At 42.5% G+C, this 18409-nt stretch overlaps 1 protein-coding gene across 1 annotated transcript in view; it reads right to left on the minus strand.

The window, feature by feature from the left end:
• The window catches only part of Ext1 (exostosin glycosyltransferase 1), a 273670-nt gene that overhangs the window by 22446 nt on the left and 232815 nt on the right, over window positions 1-18409 (minus strand). The window contains exons 2-4 of the mRNA XM_050127792.1: window positions 13302-13395; window positions 11712-11819; window positions 7363-7482 (exon numbers count right to left, since the gene is read on the minus strand). Of these exons, the coding sequence (XP_049983749.1) occupies window positions 7363-7482; window positions 11712-11819; window positions 13302-13395 (322 nt within the window). The remainder of the gene's footprint in view (window positions 1-7362; window positions 7483-11711; window positions 11820-13301; window positions 13396-18409) is intronic.

Consider the following 18409-nt stretch of genomic DNA (forward strand, 5'->3'; position numbering starts at 1 on the left):
TAAAGGTTTCTCCCATCTCATCCCATGGTAGAGTTACCACACGAGCTCTGTACGTTTTTTACACCTCCCCCCTGAAAGGAAGTAGGGAAGAAATTGAGGAGAACATATCATCTCAACCCAGTAACATCTGCGTTTTTATCTTCCACTCAGATCAAAACTGCCCATTTTCTATGGTTAGGCAGCTTTCTGAGTTGACAAAGATTTTAGGAATCCAGCTACGCGGCCGGTGTTTACTGTCTATGGTACAAAGGCAATGCTGTCATCCAGACAGCTAGTGTGAGCAAAATGTCATAGCTGGAGAGAGGTTTTACACAGCGAGTGATTCTTTGTGTAACATTGATTCCATCTTTTTTAAATCTCTTGTATTTTCCAAATCTAAGCTATTAATTTCCTTTTATAGTGTTCCATTTAGATCTCCTTTTGTTTTCTTCCTAAATTTATATGCCTTTCAGCATGTGGTCACATAAATGATCTTGGCTATCAAGCACAGAATAAATTAGCAACGGACAACATTAGAAAGTCAAGCTACAAACAAATGACATGAAACTCAGAGATGTTACAAGTAGGTCATCCTATTCTTGGGTCTTGGAGAGGCAAGCTTCCCAGTCACAGACTATCCTCTTGATTTAAAGTCGCAGCACTGTTCTCTTTAAAATTTCCAAATGTGACCATCAGTTAGGGAACACTCTTGAAATCCTAATAAGCATTTCACACTCTGTTCAAATGGATCTTGGCAAAAAGATACTGGCACCAGTATGACTGCATAGCAGACATAACCTTGGCCACGTGATGTGCGGCCTCTAAGATTCACCCTCTCATGGGTAATGGAAATGATAACGTATCACTAATATTTATGGCAACCCTCTCAGAATGTAAGATAATCTGACTAAACTCTTATATTGAAGACTTGAGTTTGCCTTTCAAAAGAAAAAATTTCCAGGGCCTCCGTGTCTTCAATGCCAGCCTGGTTTATTTACAGAGCTAGATCCAGGACAGCCAGGACTACACGGAGAAACCCTACCTTGAAAAACAAACATACAAAGAAAAAAACCAGAAATAACGATTCTCATTTTCTAGACATAGGCAGTCTAGGTCTTTTTTAAACATATTTCCCCATAGTACCCAAGGCTTATTTCTGTGAATTGACCAAAAATAGGGTAATTTTTTTATGCAAAGAAATGCAAATACCCCTAAATAAAAAGCTTCCATATTCAGTATTGACTCATTAGGACTTGGGTTTGGGGTATGAACATTATTAATGCTGTCTGAATGCATGGCCAAATGTATTTCTAAAAAGCTTATATAGATCAACCTGCATTGTTAAAGTCTGAAAGAATTCGGCTCTCATTCCACCAAGTAGAAATGTCATTTTTCAATCTCCTCATGTCTCAGGTCTCCCTGTCCCTTCACTGGAGGACACCTCTCAGGACCCTTGCATGGCACTTAGTGTTCACACCGAAGATCTAGATCTAGAGTCTAAATGTAGATAAACTAAGCAAATGGGCCTCGAGTCTCTGCTGCCTAGAGTTAACATCCATTCTCACCCTTAGCAGGGCGAAAATGACTCACTGTGTCTGAGAGGTAGGCAAGTGGGTGCCTGTGACTTGTGACCATTGAGTTCATCTCTAGAACACATACACTCTGCTGCTTTGTGTATAAGGATGGCATTTCCTTTACCTCCTCTGCCTTTCTGCTTGTGCTGAGTTCTAGGGCAATGCAAGCTCCAAATCAAGACAGGAAAGCAAGTATTATCTCCCTTGCAATTTGGCTGCGAGGTCAGATTGTTACCATCCAATCTTGGAATGATAGAATGATATAGAGGAATTTGACAGCTGCTATAAATTTGAACAAAGTATATGGTTTTAGTGTTTAAACACACACACACACGTTGCTAAAGAATTATGTGGCTTAGATCAAAGGGGGAAGAAAGCCTTTCCAGGCTCAAAGATGAAAACAGCTCAATGTAAGATTCTACTGTGATGGATGTTACACATCCAGCTGTTGTTGTCGGAGAATGGAGTTCTGCTAACTTAACAGACAAGAGGCTGGATCCACACAGTAACTCACCACAAAAGAAAGATAATTAATGAGATATGATCTCGTGCCTGGCAAATTAGCAATGTTGTGTGCTATATTTTAATTATAATCCTGAAGGTACAAGAATGCAGCCAGGGAGGGTCTCTCGCAGACAGCTTGCGAAAGTCTAGGTGGATGCAACCATTTACCACACTGGTCCTGTTGTACGCAACGAGATGTGCCATTTAATGCTGTCTTTTTTCTTATAACCACTGCTTTATTTTGAAACATCAAGAGAACATATTAATCATCCAAATAAGATAGACTCCTCGAAACAAATTAACAAAGACTAAAGAGAAAAAAATAAATTCAGTTTCAAATAATCTCCTGCTTAGAAAGGGTCCAGCTATGGGATGCAAAGGACTCAAAGGTCTAGAGTGCTTACAGAGGACCCAGGTTCAGTTCCCAGAACCCACATAACAGCTCACAATCATCTGAACCAGTTCCTGGGGATCAAACACCCTGTACTGGCCTCTGAATGCATGTGCTCCACATACATACATATATACATACAGGCAAAACATTCCTACACACAAAAAGTAAAATACATAAATCTTTTAAGGATACACCTAGCATTTTATATTGCCTCTTAAGAATGTTTTTCCCTCAACGTGTATGAGTTTCTATCATTTTGACCAAAATGAAAGATGGTTCACACTGTTTGAATTACTTCCTAATCAGTTTTTTTAAAAACGCACCATACATACATGCCCTTACTGCATTCAGTATCTGTACAATATTCCTCAGTGCAGATGTTAACAACTGGTCAACCTGTTTCCAACTACCTGACCAAGCATGTGCAGTGCTATAACTAAAATAAACACTATGGTCTACGTTGTTTGCAACTTTTTTCATTAGGTCATTATCTTTTTTAGGAAAATTGCAACACAGTCAAGTGCAGGGTGAAAATTATGCCTTCTTCTAAAGGTTTTAGCCTTTCCAGAAGGGCTCATGGTGGGTAGCCAATCTCCAGACACTCTAATGTGAGAGTCTTTCTCCCGCAGCCTTGGTGGCACCAGGGCTGGGATTTCCTGTGACAACTACTGACGTGTGATAGGTGGAAAGTGGTACTATATTTTTATTTTAATTTCCTTGAGTGAGGACAAACATCCTTTTCACAGTGACTGACGCATATCTGGCACAACTGTATACCCTTAGGAACAATTAACTAGCAATTAAGTCACTCTACACTTACATTCCCATCTGTTCTCTTCATCACACACACACACACACACACACACACAATACCACAAAGGATTCTGTAGATGCGTCTTAAGACTAAGGGGGGGTCACATACTAATAAGTTCATCACGGACTGAAAATAAAATAAGTTGAAAATGTATTTACTATAACCAAAAAGTATTTACTATACCCAAGCTAGCGCAGTAAGTTAGCAACACAGCACACTGAAAGCATGAGCGTGGCTGACTGGGAGACCGAACTCACAGCCACTGCCCAGTTTTATAGCACATTTATTACTTCACACATATTGATGGCTTGGGGAAAGACACAAAGATAATCACTCAAAATATAAACTTACTGAATGCATGTTACTTTTGCACCATATGTAGAAAAAACTTAAGTCAAACCTCTGTCCATGGAGGTTGTCTGTAGACATCTGCTTGGCCACCACATATGTGCGTGTATGTATGTATGTCTGTGGATGATTATATGTATATATGTATGTATGTACACATTACTAAAAAATGAGGAATTTTTCTCTAATAAATCTTTTTTCTATCCTGCCAGCAAGCTCCCAAATACTGATATGAAGACAATATTATTAATTAGGAAAGCTCAGCCTATAGCTTAGGCTTGTTCCTAAATAGTTCTTATAACTTAAGTTAACCCATTTCTATCAATCTAAATTTTATCATGTGGCTTTTTATTTTATTTTATTTTTATCATGTCCCATCGGTCCCTCTTACTTCCTCTCTCAGCCTGGAAGTCCCACCCATACCTTCTGCCAAGCTACTGGTTGTTTTTCTCCTTATTAAATCAATCATAGCAATATAGATATATCATACACATCACAAGGTGTACAAATATCCCACGGCATTTTTCATTTTAATAATATCAGCAATTCTTCATTTCATTTCAGACTCTAATCCAGAATATTTGTGAGACGATGTACTTCATCAGGTTTTGGGGAAAGACAAACCTAAATTGTCCTAATCTGAAAATACAAGTATTTCTGTTTGTTTGTGACAAGGTCTCACTCTATTTAAGGCTAGTTGGGAACGCGAGAATTTTTCTAATTTATTTATCAGTTTACATGTCAAAAAGATTCACCTTTTCTTAACCTCGCATTAACTGTGAACCTTTGCCCTCAGTTTTGCATTTTCTTTATGGTGTCTCCAGCTATACAGAAATTTTCATGGTTCTTATACTCACATTTAATAGTGTTTTACGCCCCGATCATGCACACAACAGCTTCTTTAACTTAAAATTACACAGCTCTACCCAATATCTCATCAATATTACTACCTTCCCTGTTTGTGAAGTGGGGAGTGTGTGGGGAGCCCCACCTGCCTGGAGGCCTGTTTGCAGCGCAGAGGACATCTTCCTCAGTCCCTCTACCGCTCAGTTTTTGAGACAAGGTTTCTCAATGAACCAGGAGCTTCCAGTTTCGGGGAGACTGGCTGGGTATCAAGTCCCGGGATCTGCCTGTCCTTTTCCCCACCAGCACTGGGGTCACAGGTGCACATCACTACAGCTGGCTTTTACAGCCAACACTTTTATTATAGACCCACTATTATAAGAGCAAATTTAACTTATTCGGAATCAAATAACATAACTCATATCTTCTCTCATTTGAAAAGCTGGATCAAAGCTGTCTTAATCATGATGGTTTTATAATGTGTGCTAATTAAACCACGGGAATAAATGGTCCTTACTGCTTTTCAATAATGCTAGGCTGTGTTAAGGCATTTATTCTTCAGACTAAAGCTCAGAGTAATTTTTGTCATCCTCTTTTAAGACTTTGATGTGCAGATCGAGGAAAATTGCTATCTTGACAATCTATTCCCCAACTTACTAGACTTTTTTTTTAATGTCCCCTAATTTCTTGTCATTTCCATCAAATAAAAATAAAACAATATTTTTTCAAGTTGATAAAAACATAGTAATTTACCACAATATATTATGACCTTGGGAATGCCTGAACTCTTTGGTTCAGTAATCTCATTTCAAAGACACTATCCTAAAAGAATAGGTAAAGATAGAGCCCAAAATGCACGCAGAAAACGGGCTAAGGCACTGCATACATTGCCAGTCATCTTCGCAGACAGCAGTAATTACAGACAGTATACACAGTGACCTGCACCAGATGGGGAGAGGCTTACTACAGGATGGCATTAGGATGAAGACAGATTAAAACACGATCCGAGGGTAGCGGAGGACAGCAGCAGGACAGGATAAAAAGACTAGGGTACACCCCAAAATGCACCAAGTAGCACAACAGAACACTATGGAAAGAGTTAACTAAAAGCATGAGAAAACAACTCAAGAAAGGGGAAAAAAAAAGGAGAAAAGGGCTACCCTTTTAACACAGATCATGATTAAAAGCCAGCTGACTAAACTGTTTGATATAAAACAATAACCAAGAATGCACTAAAAATATTTGTTTATGTATGTACATACATACACAATAAATTATGAGGCAAAATGCTCTTCCTACATGCAGCCAGCAGAGAAGTCACAGCTCTTTCCAAATGCAGACACTGAGACTATGTAACACAAACAGAACAGAAGGAACTTGACTAGTCGAGGGGGAATGTTTAGGACAAAAGACAAAGGGTTAATATTTAAAGTACTATAAACTTCTAAAATACAGAAGCATCAACAATCTTATGGCAATTTCTTTTGTGTATCTGTGGGCTTCCTGAGCAAGAGACAGAAGAAATTCAGTTATAGCTAACACTCTAAGAATTAGGAGGTTAGAAAGGAATTTATTATTTTTAAAGGAAAAAAAATCTTCAATCTGACCAAAAAACCAAACCAAACAGGAATTCAAAATAATCAAAACAGGCCTTCAGTTTGCCTAGCTTCAGGACGTATGCCGGCATGTGCATGGGAAATCCCGGTGGTGTGTTGATAGGGCTGAGATCTGGAGCCCAGGTGAGGCCCGTGTGGAAACGATCCCACTATGCTTGGAGAAGCACTAACTCTGACTCTCACCACAGCAAGAACACTATCCTGTGGACCCACAGGTGACCTCAGTTTCCGCAGTATTACCTGGGTGTCTTGCGTTAACTCTCGATTAGTCTTCGGAGTGACCATTAATTTCCAGAGGAAAGACTCCCCAAGTGTGGAATAAATCGTCCCGGCCATTCTGTAAGTACCTGGGTCACCTCAGGAGCCTGTTGGATCGCTCCCCTTCCCACAGATCTGAAACCCATGAGTGTGCAACTTTCTCCATTTTTTCTTAGCTCTCTGCACTGCTCCGTGTAGCCTTGGGCCATTGCTATCTGCTTTTTGTGGTTTTAATCATTTCCATGATTTTCTATTTTTCTCCTGCCTTAAACAAGACAATTTAAGCGAATAAGGCTATGCCTCAGTGGCAGAGGGCTTTCTCAACATGAACAAGGCTCTATGTCCAATTCCTAATGCTATATGCATGCTCGCATGCACGCACACGCACCCACACAGAAGCATGCATGCAGAGTAAAGCAACTTGAAGACAACTATCCACTCCCCTGCCCGAGTTTCTGTTTTTATAAAGGCTAACACTTTCTATACTAGCTGGATACAGTGATGATAATGATCTTTCCTCTTGCCATAACCTTATCTAACACAGGATGCTGGTTGGTGAGACTGTATGTGTCCGCAGAGTCAATCTGGCTGCCTCTTCAAATGCTATATGCTTACGGCGGTGACTAAACCATTCATATCTTTAGAATGGTAGAGGTTATTTCCCTTACTTGGTCATTATCTTCTTTTCTATGGCACTCTGGAACTATGTCTTTAAAGGATACCATTGCACTTGAGTGACAGGAAGACGGTCATTACCCACGTATCTCTAAAATTATGTCAGACAAAGTCAATCTCTGTGTCCAGAGCACGGCTTCTCTCCAGGTCACTTCTGCTCTGAGAATTTGTCAGGAACGATGGCATTTGCTTGGAAATGGCCAAGCAGATGGTGGTGGTGGGGCAGTCACTCACATGTTCAAGGACAGAAAATTTGATTTTGTCCCATTTGACCAAACGCACAACCCAAGAGTGAAAGAGAGGTTGGGAAACAAAAGCAACATTATCCAAAATCAGAAGCCACGCGGTCTCACTTACCTCTAGTGTAGTTAATACAATCTTCTCAACTGAAGAAAAATAAGCCTCCCACAAGAACTGTGTCTGTTGTCTAAGTGCTAGGATTTTATCCTGATGAATAGACCTGATTGTAGAAGGAATCTGGAACATAAGGAGAAAGCACGGTAATTATAACTGTAAAACAGAGAGATGTGCTTGGTCAAAACAACCCCGTGGGCTGCACTTTTATTCTTCATAGCCTTCAGTGTCTAGCAAGTAGGTCTATTAAAAATCACCAACCACTAGGTAGATATGTCCCCCCAAGAAACGCCAGAACAGACCACAGGTCTAGAGAAGCCGCCTGGAAGGCAGTCAAATGCATGAACGTTGTGCATTGGCTTAGCTCAGTCCTAAGATTCCATAGTAGCAGGTCAGCTGTAGAGGGTACCTCTAGTTCTGCCTCCTCCTCAAGTCCAAACAAATCTTTGGCCCTGACATGGACAGTCACATTTTCCCAAGAAGTAGATACAGGCTTTGGGGAAAGGAAAAAAAAAAGTTTTCTAAAAAGTGTCACTCTAGGAACCATAAAGTATCTAAACGTGTGTTTCTAGAGACTGTTCATGAGCCTCTGCGTTCAGTACAAACAGATTTAGCCATGTCTATGTGCAGATGCTTCCTCTAGCCTTTTCTGAATCTGTGTACACCTGAAAACACTCTCCTCTTGGCTTCAGCCCTTACCCCGATCTCACCGAATCTCCCAAACACTGTGTTTCATCATAGGCTGCTTTATACCAAGTTAGGTAATTTTGAAGGAAGGCCTTCCTTGCTGTTCATACTGCTATATATTTAGTGGCTAAGAGAATCATCCTTATGCTAGCTATACAAGAAATAAGAACCTAATTGAACATGACAGCCTGAAGCTATCATCAGGATTTTATTATTTTTAATAGCAGCATAGCTTGACACAACTACAGTACAGGTATTAATGGTACCAACGCGGCATTCTGGTTCTACCATTTACTAGCGATGCTTCCTCAGATGAGTTAGTTGGTCTCTCCAATTACTTATTTATAATATGATGGTTGGAAAAAAGGATTATGTAAGTGCTTAGTACAAGGTCTACAACATGGGAAGGCTGCTTTATGGTTTATTATTACTATTACCATTGTTGACACAGGGAGTTGCTATTTCAAGCTGGACCAGTTGATTCTACACAAAGCTGGGCAGTTATTTACCGTCTGCTTCTTAATTCTAAGATGCACTCCTTAGATTTCTGGCTAAGTTCCCTAGACTTGTTCCCCGACTGCACGGACAGCTCAAGGTGTGACCGTGTTGTGTTTGTAATCTATCCTCTTATGGGGGATTCTTTCTGATTATCGGCTGCCCCGGTGTGCTCCCCCCATTCTGCATGCTCGCCTCCCTCCTATGTGATGAATCAGGCAGACACGGGAATCTGGGCTAGACGAGGAACGCTCTGCCAACCACATTAAATAGAAAGTTACCCCAAATACAGGACTATGCTATACCTAAGTTCCCCTTAGAGAGGAAGGACGTGGTGGCGCACTGTTACATTCCAGACTTCCCCTAGAAGAAGCAATGAAAGTTCCACACAATAAGAATGGGAGGAAAAGCTGACTTGCTCTGTCAACATCCCAACCTGGGTGCTAAATTTGTGCTTTGAAGGGATCATAATACTGCAAAATATATGGAGGCAGCAGGTAAAGTTGAAACACTGGGAGGCTCAAGGTCAAGTGGAAATAAAATATCCTTAGAGGAGATAAACCATTCATGACACAGATCCTTGATAAGTCAGGAAAATTTATTTTTATTTACTCACTGAGAAAATGACCTAGATTGCCAAGGGAAAATTAGAAAAAAAAAAAACAAAACGCTGATCTTCTATTTTCATAAGCATGCCCTTCTAAATGTCAGTGGTATTCTCTAAGTCACACAGGTCGGCATGGCTGTTTTTATCAGGGGCACGAGAATTAATCCATCAGGAAAATGCCAAAAGCTACCATCGCTGCACGGCCTCCAGAAAAATCAAGTGCATGGAGCTTCTAAAGGGAGGAAAGAAGCGTCGCAAACTCAGGCCCCGAGCCCAGCCCCCTCTCTTCCATGGCTGCACCAAGTCTTCACGACTTCCGGAGCTGTGTGCGCTACCCTTTCCTGCGCAGGACTGCACTGTCTCACAGCGCTTCGCCAAGTGCTCTGGAGGCCAAGGCCAACTGACCGGCGGGATAGAGTTCCAACTTTTAACGGCACGTGGCTGGTGGTTATTAATCAGCTTGTCCTCAGAGACAGGTAGGGGGAAGTGATAAATTAACTCCGATTTGGATGGGATGATTTGGAAGTTGAGGAGCTCAATGGAGTCCTAATAAAAGGTTATGTACAGTAACAAAGCTAATGGGACCGACCAGAAAAGATGCAGGAAAGCCACGGGATGTTTCTCGGTGACAGGATGACAAGAACATATGGAACTAAAAACACCAGAGCTGTTCTGAAACAGGAAATGGAAAATTGTAACAGAACAGAAAACATTTCCCAGAGCGCACACTTGGGCTCCGTGCCAACTCTTTAAACCATTGTTAACAACAGTGCAGCCACTGTTCATTATGGAGGCAGCTGTGTAAAGACAGACTGCAGACGAGGAGGGGAAAACACTAGAAAATGTGGGCACCGGGATATGAAAAATACAATCTTTACAGGCAAGTAAAAAAAGGGACTTTGGGGCTTGGCATTGGTGGCACACACCTTTAATCCCAGCGCTCGGGAGGCAGAGGCAGGCGGATCTCTTTAAAAGTTTGAGGCCAGCCTGGCCTACAAAGCGAGCTCCAGGGCAGACTCCAAAACTACACAGACAAACTCTGTCTCGAAAAACAAATAAACAAGCAAAAAAAAAAAAAGTGACTTCAGAAGGTGAACTATCTATCAGCTTTGGTAAGGAGATAGACACTGGACAGCCACACTTCAGTGTCGGGCAAGTTTCCCACCCCAAGAAAAGCCCCAGCTTGTCACAGCAAGGGTGCCATGAAGCACAAATGGAGAACAGGACCAATGATTTTCATACCCGCAGTTTTCTTTAATGAGCACGTTTTATTAAAACAACATAAAAGGAAAGACAGAGGCAGTGTGGGAAAGGACCACTCACTTGGAGTGAGTAACTCAGGCGTCTACTAGCTCTGCAAGGTGAGGGTTTTTTCTATGTCTAGGAGGATGTCCCTATTGAATTACACCAAGCAATAGCTGCTACAAGCATTAGCTTTTCATAAGACTCCCCCCAGCCCCTTTCTCAGCGAGCATCTAAGAAACTATGTTTTGTTTAGAACAGAATGGGCTAACTTCAACGAATGGGCTCATCATGTTCAGAGTACACATTCTTCCACATTTGTGCTGAGGTTCCAGAAGGGGCAAGATCCCGGACCTGAGGACCTCATGAAAGGAATGTTCTAGAACTGTCGTGACCTAGGCTTGATGAGTCCACAGGGCTCTCCAAGAGAGGCTGCATTACCAGAGACCTTCAGAAGATGACTAGAATCCCTCACCAGTCCATTCGCAGACCAACCAGGAGCCCAGAAGACAAATCAAATGCACAGTTAGGAGCTCAAGTTTATGGATATCAATTATTTTTGTTTCTAAAGCAAGAACATTAGAGATAATACTTCTACAGAAGCTTGTGGAGGTTTAAAGATAAAGTGTTTAATGCCATGAAAGGAAAACATTAACTGTGTGGTGAGCGTGTGTGGCAGTTTACTGTGAACCTCCAACACAATGGCAGGGGGCTTGGGAAATCCTCACGGACTCTTGTTGCCCTTCCATCTCTCTGTGCAGGTTGCGTTGCCTTCCCTTGAGCAACTGACACTTTTGTTAGGGCCCCTTCTTTTGAATATTTATCCAAGGGGCAGCACTCCTGCAAGAACTCAGGGCAGAGCCGCACTGTAGTGGGAACACTGGACACAGCAGCCAATCCTAGGGTTCGTGCTTTGGCGTTAACCGGAAACAAATATAGGAACGGAAACAAATATAGGAACCAAGGCAAGGGATCTGAGGGAGTACCAAACCTAAAAATTTTGCTGCTGAAGCAGGGCGGGGGGGGGGGGGGGGGGGAGGCGGGGGGGGGGGGGGGGGGGAGATGCACCTCTCCTCACTGAACAAAACTCAGGCATTTTATCAGCTGCTTCCCAGAATATATTCTGTGGACCTGGACAGATTTGGTGTTGGAAAGCGAACAATATCATATTCAATGACTTCATATTCACGACGACAGAGGCAATTTTATCCTGATAAAATTTCTTTTATGGAGCTGACCTTTTGGATCCATCTTCTTTGAAAGTTTGGGTGGGGGCAGCAATAATCTGCTGTCCCGCCCAAGGCCACAGCCCCTTCCTTACCTGTAATAACAATCTCTCATCGCCGATGACGGCAGCTTGGTTCCAATTAATCACTTCGGAGAATGGCAACTCCCATCCATTGCTGAGCATCACAGGGACACAGGCAGCCTGAGCAGAGGAAGGATTTCGTGAGTGTGAGGACAGTGACAGCATGAACCATTCCAATCAGGAAAAGAATCAGGACAAACTCAATTACTGGCATTGCTTATGTTACATGGGTCCCGGACTGCTCTGGCCAGGAAGAAAGTAAGTGGTTCAGAATTAATAAATTGCATGGATTGTAAGACTTCAAGTCTTGCCTTAGACTGATACTATCCTTTTCTAGTCTAGTATGCTTGATTTTGGCTGACTTTACTTCCGTGGAGATGACGGGCCTTGTTGCGTAAGTTTTATTGATGCAACAAAAGCTTTCACCAATAGAATCCGAGCATAAAAATCAACCTTGAATATAACAATTTGTCCATGTAAGTGCTACAGATCCACTTCTGTCATGGTTCACCCCAATGTCATGAGCTAACGGAGAGCAGGAGACGGCCCAGCCTTTCCAGGTTGGCGAACTTCACTATTGTAGTCTTTAGCTTTCCTTTACCCTATAAACACCTAACTCAAAACTTTGTTCCCTCCAGCATGGAGCCTTGCAAACCACAGCCATGCCCATTTCTAGTCTGCACAATCAGTGCACACCAATAAGCCAAAGACACATTGTAGCTTCCAAGGAAGTCTTTATCCAACCCAGAGAGCAATCTGCTCCTTGCAAAACCCATGAAGTTGCAAGAATGTTAGTGGGTGGTGGCATGCTTCTCAAAGTACACAGAGCACAGTAGAATGTCCTGCCATAGAATGGAGATCTTTAGCCTGAGGATATGACGGGACTTATAGTTGGCACGGCAGGGTGAAGACGCTAAGTAACCCTCCTCAAATACACAGATTCAGACAGGGTGCAAATTACTGGGAGGACAGGAAGGAAGGACGAGAGGGAGAGAGAATGTTTCACCCTGCCCTCCAAGAAGGCCGGCTGCAGGAGCAGCAGGAGAAGGGTTGAACAGCAGAGGCTCCACACAGGCTTCTGAGCTTCCTCTGAACTGCAGGGCTCTGGAACATCAGGGCAAGTAAGTCCCATCACTCTCTAAGAGTTTAGAAGAATTCACAGAGGACCAAGATGAGGACCTAACCCACAGTTTCATGGGGGGGGGATAACAGCAACAACCCACTGTCGGTGGACCTGAGACTGGCTTGCCAGAAAAGAGGAAGAGTCCCCTCTTCAAACTCAGGAGCTAGATTGCCAATTATATCTACCCATCTACCCTCTGTTTGCAAATGTGTCCCTGAAGAATCCAGTTCCTGGGTGGTGCGACCATTCGGTCCTCTTATGTCCAAGGGTAGGGAGTCAATCTTGTTCCCAATTCTGACTCTTCAAACTAGATCAGATTTTCTTGGAAGTAGTTTTTTGTTTTATTTTGCCTTTTTTTTTTTTTTACATCCGCAGCAAAAGCTATGGCTTCTTTTAGACTCTTCTATAAGAGTGAGAAGGCGGAAGACACTTTGGCTTCCATCCTCAATGCAAGGATGAGAAGTTTCATAGTCTCTTACCTGCAAAGCCTCCAGGAATCTGAAGGACCCAAGCCTGCGACCACGAGGAACCAGACAGAAAGTGGCATTGTGCAGCATTTCCCGATAATCATACCTAGAACAAAAGGGGCGTGGTCAGCAAGAGAAAATCCAAGAGGAAAACCGGACAGCTGAGGGTCATGGGGTGTGTCCATTTATCCTGCACAACAGCCCCGGGGAAAGGGCTACCCTCCCTTTTCCATGTATGCTCAGAGAGCTTGTTGCATGGGGAGAACAAATAGGAACAATCAAGCTGTATAAAGCAATAAGGATCTCTTTTGCAAACAGTTTATAAAAGGACAGGTCTAATGGTTCTCATATCAAGTTGTCTTGCCTAGCTTCTGTTCCTCAAAATCAGATGGGGAGAGGTAAGGTCCCATTATGTAGCCCTGGTTGGCTCAGAACTTGCTATGCAGAAGCCGAATGGCCTCAAACTTAAGAGACCCCCCACACACACACTTCTGCCTCCTGTGTGCTGGGATTTAAGGCGTGCAACATGCAGTAGTTTTTGCCCTGGTGAAATAGTTTGCTCCCATAGGCAGGAGCAGCATCCCTTCTGCATCTGCTTCTCCCTTAATGCCATGCCACTCAGCAACACTAAATGTTCCTGTTCTCTATTCTATTAAAAGATACTTTGGAAACCTCCACCCTAAGCACAAGCCAACATTTGTTTTCTCTTCAAACTGGAGTTTCTACATTTAACCAGGAACATTCAGTGACTCCTGACAAACAGTGCTCCAGTATAAGAATGGTTGCTTTGACTTTCAGCAGAAAGACTGGGGAAGGGTGTGGGGGAGGGGGGGAGAGCAGGGTTGTGTGGAGCGGGGTGGGTGGGGGTCAGAAGAAAGCTCACTTGCAAATGAGAAAGAGGGATAACAAAGAAAGAAAACTAATAGGGAAGCATTGGAAACTGGGATAGAGAACGGGTGATTATTCTTTTTACTCAAATGCCATTTAATAGTATTGTACTGTTTTGTGTTTGCTTGTTTGTCAGTTTTTGTTTTACGGGGGGGTGGGGAACACTCTAGACAAATGATCATACCACAAGTATCACCTGTCTCTTGTTGTCAGCAAAATGTTTGGACCGACGAAAAGCATTTAATTGTTCGAGACGCCCGCTTTAAAAGTGATTAACAGCAAACACATCCCTAGCCGTGCAGTTTTGACTTCATTAGGAGTTTAAGAAAACTTGGGGAGCTAGCGATACCTCATGTCCTATAAAGGCTGGGAATCGTACAGCCGAGATGAAATCACTCTCATTTCTCAAGCACTTCCAGGGCTGAGCAGACAGGTGCGGCTCTGACAGTAGCGTATGTCACCAGCATTTTCCAACTCTAATAGTCTAATTTAACCATAGCCCGGAGGCACTGGGTTCTTCCCTCTTCTTTTTTTGGGGGGGATATTGATATATACATTCATATTTTTAAAGTCCACATCTATTTTTATATTCTCACATAAACTAGGCATATGGGAGTAAGCCAATTTTCAATTATAAACCCGTCATTAAGAAGAGACATCATGCAAAAGGACCATTTGCTTAAACAAGCATGTACAACTAATTTGCACAAGAAAAGGTCACTGTGAATAGATTAAGATTATCTCCATTGAGAGCAAAATAAAAAGCCCTTGCTGCATTAATTAAGCTGCAATAGACTTCAAAGTGGAAAGGATTTTTAAGAAGGATCAAATTTAGCTAAATAAAAATATTAAATTTTGGTGGTAATGACGTCTCTTTTTTCACCAAACACAGAAAAATAACTGACAAGTATCTTCAGGTTCAAATGTTGATAATGTCTGAATTCTACTTAATAGGTAGAGAAGAGGGAAAGACTATACAGACACAAATTTATGCGTGAAACTTAAACTGATCTTTTTTTTTTTTTAATATAGAAAGGTCGAATATACTTCAGACTACTGCAAGGTTTAACAGATACCCAGAATAGAAACCCCAGAGGGACCAGCACAGAGTCCTACATCCTCATCATTAAACTGCTAAAAATGTAAAATCTTATTAGTGTCCTGGATGGTAACAAGTTTCAAAGTCTTCACTTGCAGAATTTAATTTCTAGAGTGTGTGGAAGGAAAAGAAGGGCAGAAAACTCTTGGGGAAAAGTCAAGCGACAGTTACACCGGGGTGTTGACTTTTAAAGGGGTCTACAGAAGCATTAGTTGCTGATGTAGCAAACGAAGCCACATGATGGAAGCTTGAAGCCATTCATAGCAAGAGATGTGTGAAACCGTGTGAGCCAGTTAGTACCTGCTATGAGACCATGAGCTTAACACAGATGTCTTTTGGGCATCCATTTTCTCAACTGAATTGGGTCTGGCCTTGGTGGAGGATGTGTGCCAGAGTGGGTAGGCTTTGAAGTGTCAAAAGTTTTACATCAGGCTCAGTCTCACCCTTCCCATACCCCCTGAGTGGTCCAATGCTTTGCTTGCCTTCTGCCATGTTCGACACTGTGATGGTCATGGGTTTACCCTATGAAACTGTAGGCAAGCCCCCAATTAAAAGATTACTTTCATAAGTTGCCTTGGTTGTGTTGTCTCCTCATGGCAACAAAAGATAACTGAGATAAATGTTTTCCATTCCAAGTTTTCGCATGGCTCAGCCCATAAACGTTTTTCTCCTTTGGATTCTATTGGTCAAAGAGTTCATGAAATACGGAGGTATTCCAAGTGAAAAGATATCCATGCCCTTTAATCAGGCCAGCTACCGGTTTTAACTGGGGGCACTTCTTGTTTGTTATCCTTTAAACTCCGCCTGGTGTGATGCCCTTTTACTTAACTGAACCATTCATTTATTCATCTGTCCTTCTAAGAAACACTTCTGACGACACTGTCACTTTCAGACAGACCCTATTCAGAGGTAGTTGGTTTATTGACCCAAGAACGAAAGAATGGACAATGGGTAAGATATAAAATCTTCTAAAGGGGTTCATATCAGCAAAGAAAACTAGAGCCATCACTTAGGTGTGGCACATAGGAACCCTGTGGAATGTTCCCCCAAATATTTTACTAGTAAAAATTAAAAAAAAAGTTGGATTTAAACTTTCTCGAAATAGTGCCAAAGGCACAAAAGAAAGAGAAAAACGTCCGTTTGAGAAATCTGCCCAGCCTTAGGTGTCTGTCACCTGTCCCATGACCTGCTCAGTTATACCTGTTTCCACTTCTGCATATGAGGACTGAGAACTGCACCTTGGGAGACACACCCACACCCAACTCCTACAGGGAAGGGAGTAAACATTCCCAAATCATAATCTGATATGGAAGTTTTGTCTAAAATACATAAAGAACACTTCTGACTCAACAAAACGGGAGTCCAATGTAAACATGGGCTAAGAATGTGAGCTGATATTTTCCCCAAAGAAAATGAATAAGGCGCCAAGAAGAGCACAGGAAGATACTGAATATGGCTAGTCACTGGAGAAATGGAAATCAAAACACAATGAGGCACCACTAGGCACTATTTAAGAGGGCAGCTGATAAGGTGTAGACAATGTAAATTCTTTCACTGTGCCAGTAGGAGAGTAAAATGGTGAGGTCGCTTTGGGGACAATTTGGCAGTTCCTCCTCAAACTAAAAATGGACTTTTCATATGACCCAACACTTGTACTTGGGCATTTATCCCAGACCCAGAGAAATGAAGACTTATTTTTACATGGAAAAACTGTCCGCCAATGTGTAGAGCAGTTTTAACTGTTAATGGCCCCAGAGTGAAAAGCACCGAGATGCCCCTCAAGGCGTGAATGAGGCAACGGACGACGGTACACACATAGCCTAGAACACTTCTCGGGAAACAATTAGAATAAATGAAATGGATCAAACTACTCGGATATACGAGAACCTCGAGGATGCTAATGCTAAGTCCAAAGCCACCCCCTAAAGGGTCCACACTGCATTGCTCACAACACTTGTGACAGCACATAATTACGGGGATGAAGAACGGAGTGGTGGCTGTCATCGGTTAGAGGTGGGGGAGACAGACCGGAGGGCTTGAGAGCTCAAGTGGGAGGACAATTGTGTAAAGTAGACCAGTTCTCCTGATTAAGTCAGGAAGCGCAAAGCATGTTCTAATCACGCATCGCTTAAAGACAAACACACCAGCGTACATGAGTGGGAACGGAGTTGTGACAACCGCTCTCAAAGAACTTCCACCTTTAACTGATAAACCACTTTGCTCCACTGTGCAGACAGGCATGACAGTCCCCACTCCAGCGGTAAGGACACAAATGACACAGGAGGTAGGAGAGTTTTCCTAAGTGGCTACAAAGAAACGTGCAATAAAATGACGTGGCCCTGAATTTCACCTAGAAACAAGGACCACTCAATAGCTTTAATACTTTTCCTCCTACGGTTGTCCTGAATAATGTATGGGATATACCGCATTTAAAACAAGCTATGGAACAGCACATGTTTGAATTTTTTTGTCACCCTACAAAATGCTTTGTTTCTAGTAGTGAGTCAGTGCAACTGGCAAGGGGTGGTGCAGAATGGTACCCATCATATGGCCAAGTGTTCTCCCAGCCTTCCCTGGGAACTGCAGAGATCTCAGGATTACCCAGGCCTGCTGAATCAAGAACTTTGGGGAGAGAGCCCTGGATTCTATGTGAATTCTTTGTAAAGCACAGGACATTTTGAGCAGCCCAAGCCTGGCAGTTAAGAACTTAGTAATCAAGAGCTCGGTGGTCAAGCAGCCAAACCCTGGGGTTCACATTTCCAGGCTTGCTGTATGCAAATGAGGTGATCTGAGGAAATGGTAATTTGTCTAGGTTCAGTTTCCTTGTTCATCGGAAGGGGATGATCCTTCCGCAGGGCTGATCAAAGGATACATTTTAACTAACGCAATGGCACCTTGTAAACAATTAGGAAAAATGCTCATTATCATCACCACAGTTGAAGGAAGACAGCAGATAACAGGGAATACAGGCAGTTGTGAACGAGGAAATCTGGGCTGGAGCATCTAGAGTTTGCATCGCCTGTGTGACCCCCATGCAAATCTCTTAGCTCAGTCTCAAAGCTGTGGAGCTCAAATGAAATTATGTACATGCAGCGTAATCAGGAAAGCAGTATGCAATTGCAAGTTATTATGG

Source organism: Alexandromys fortis, unplaced genomic scaffold, assembly GCF_014885135.2.
Source record: "Alexandromys fortis isolate MF-2015 unplaced genomic scaffold, M_Fortis_MF-2015_v1.1 scaffold_281, whole genome shotgun sequence".
Lineage (NCBI taxonomy): Eukaryota > Metazoa > Chordata > Mammalia > Rodentia > Cricetidae > Alexandromys > Alexandromys fortis.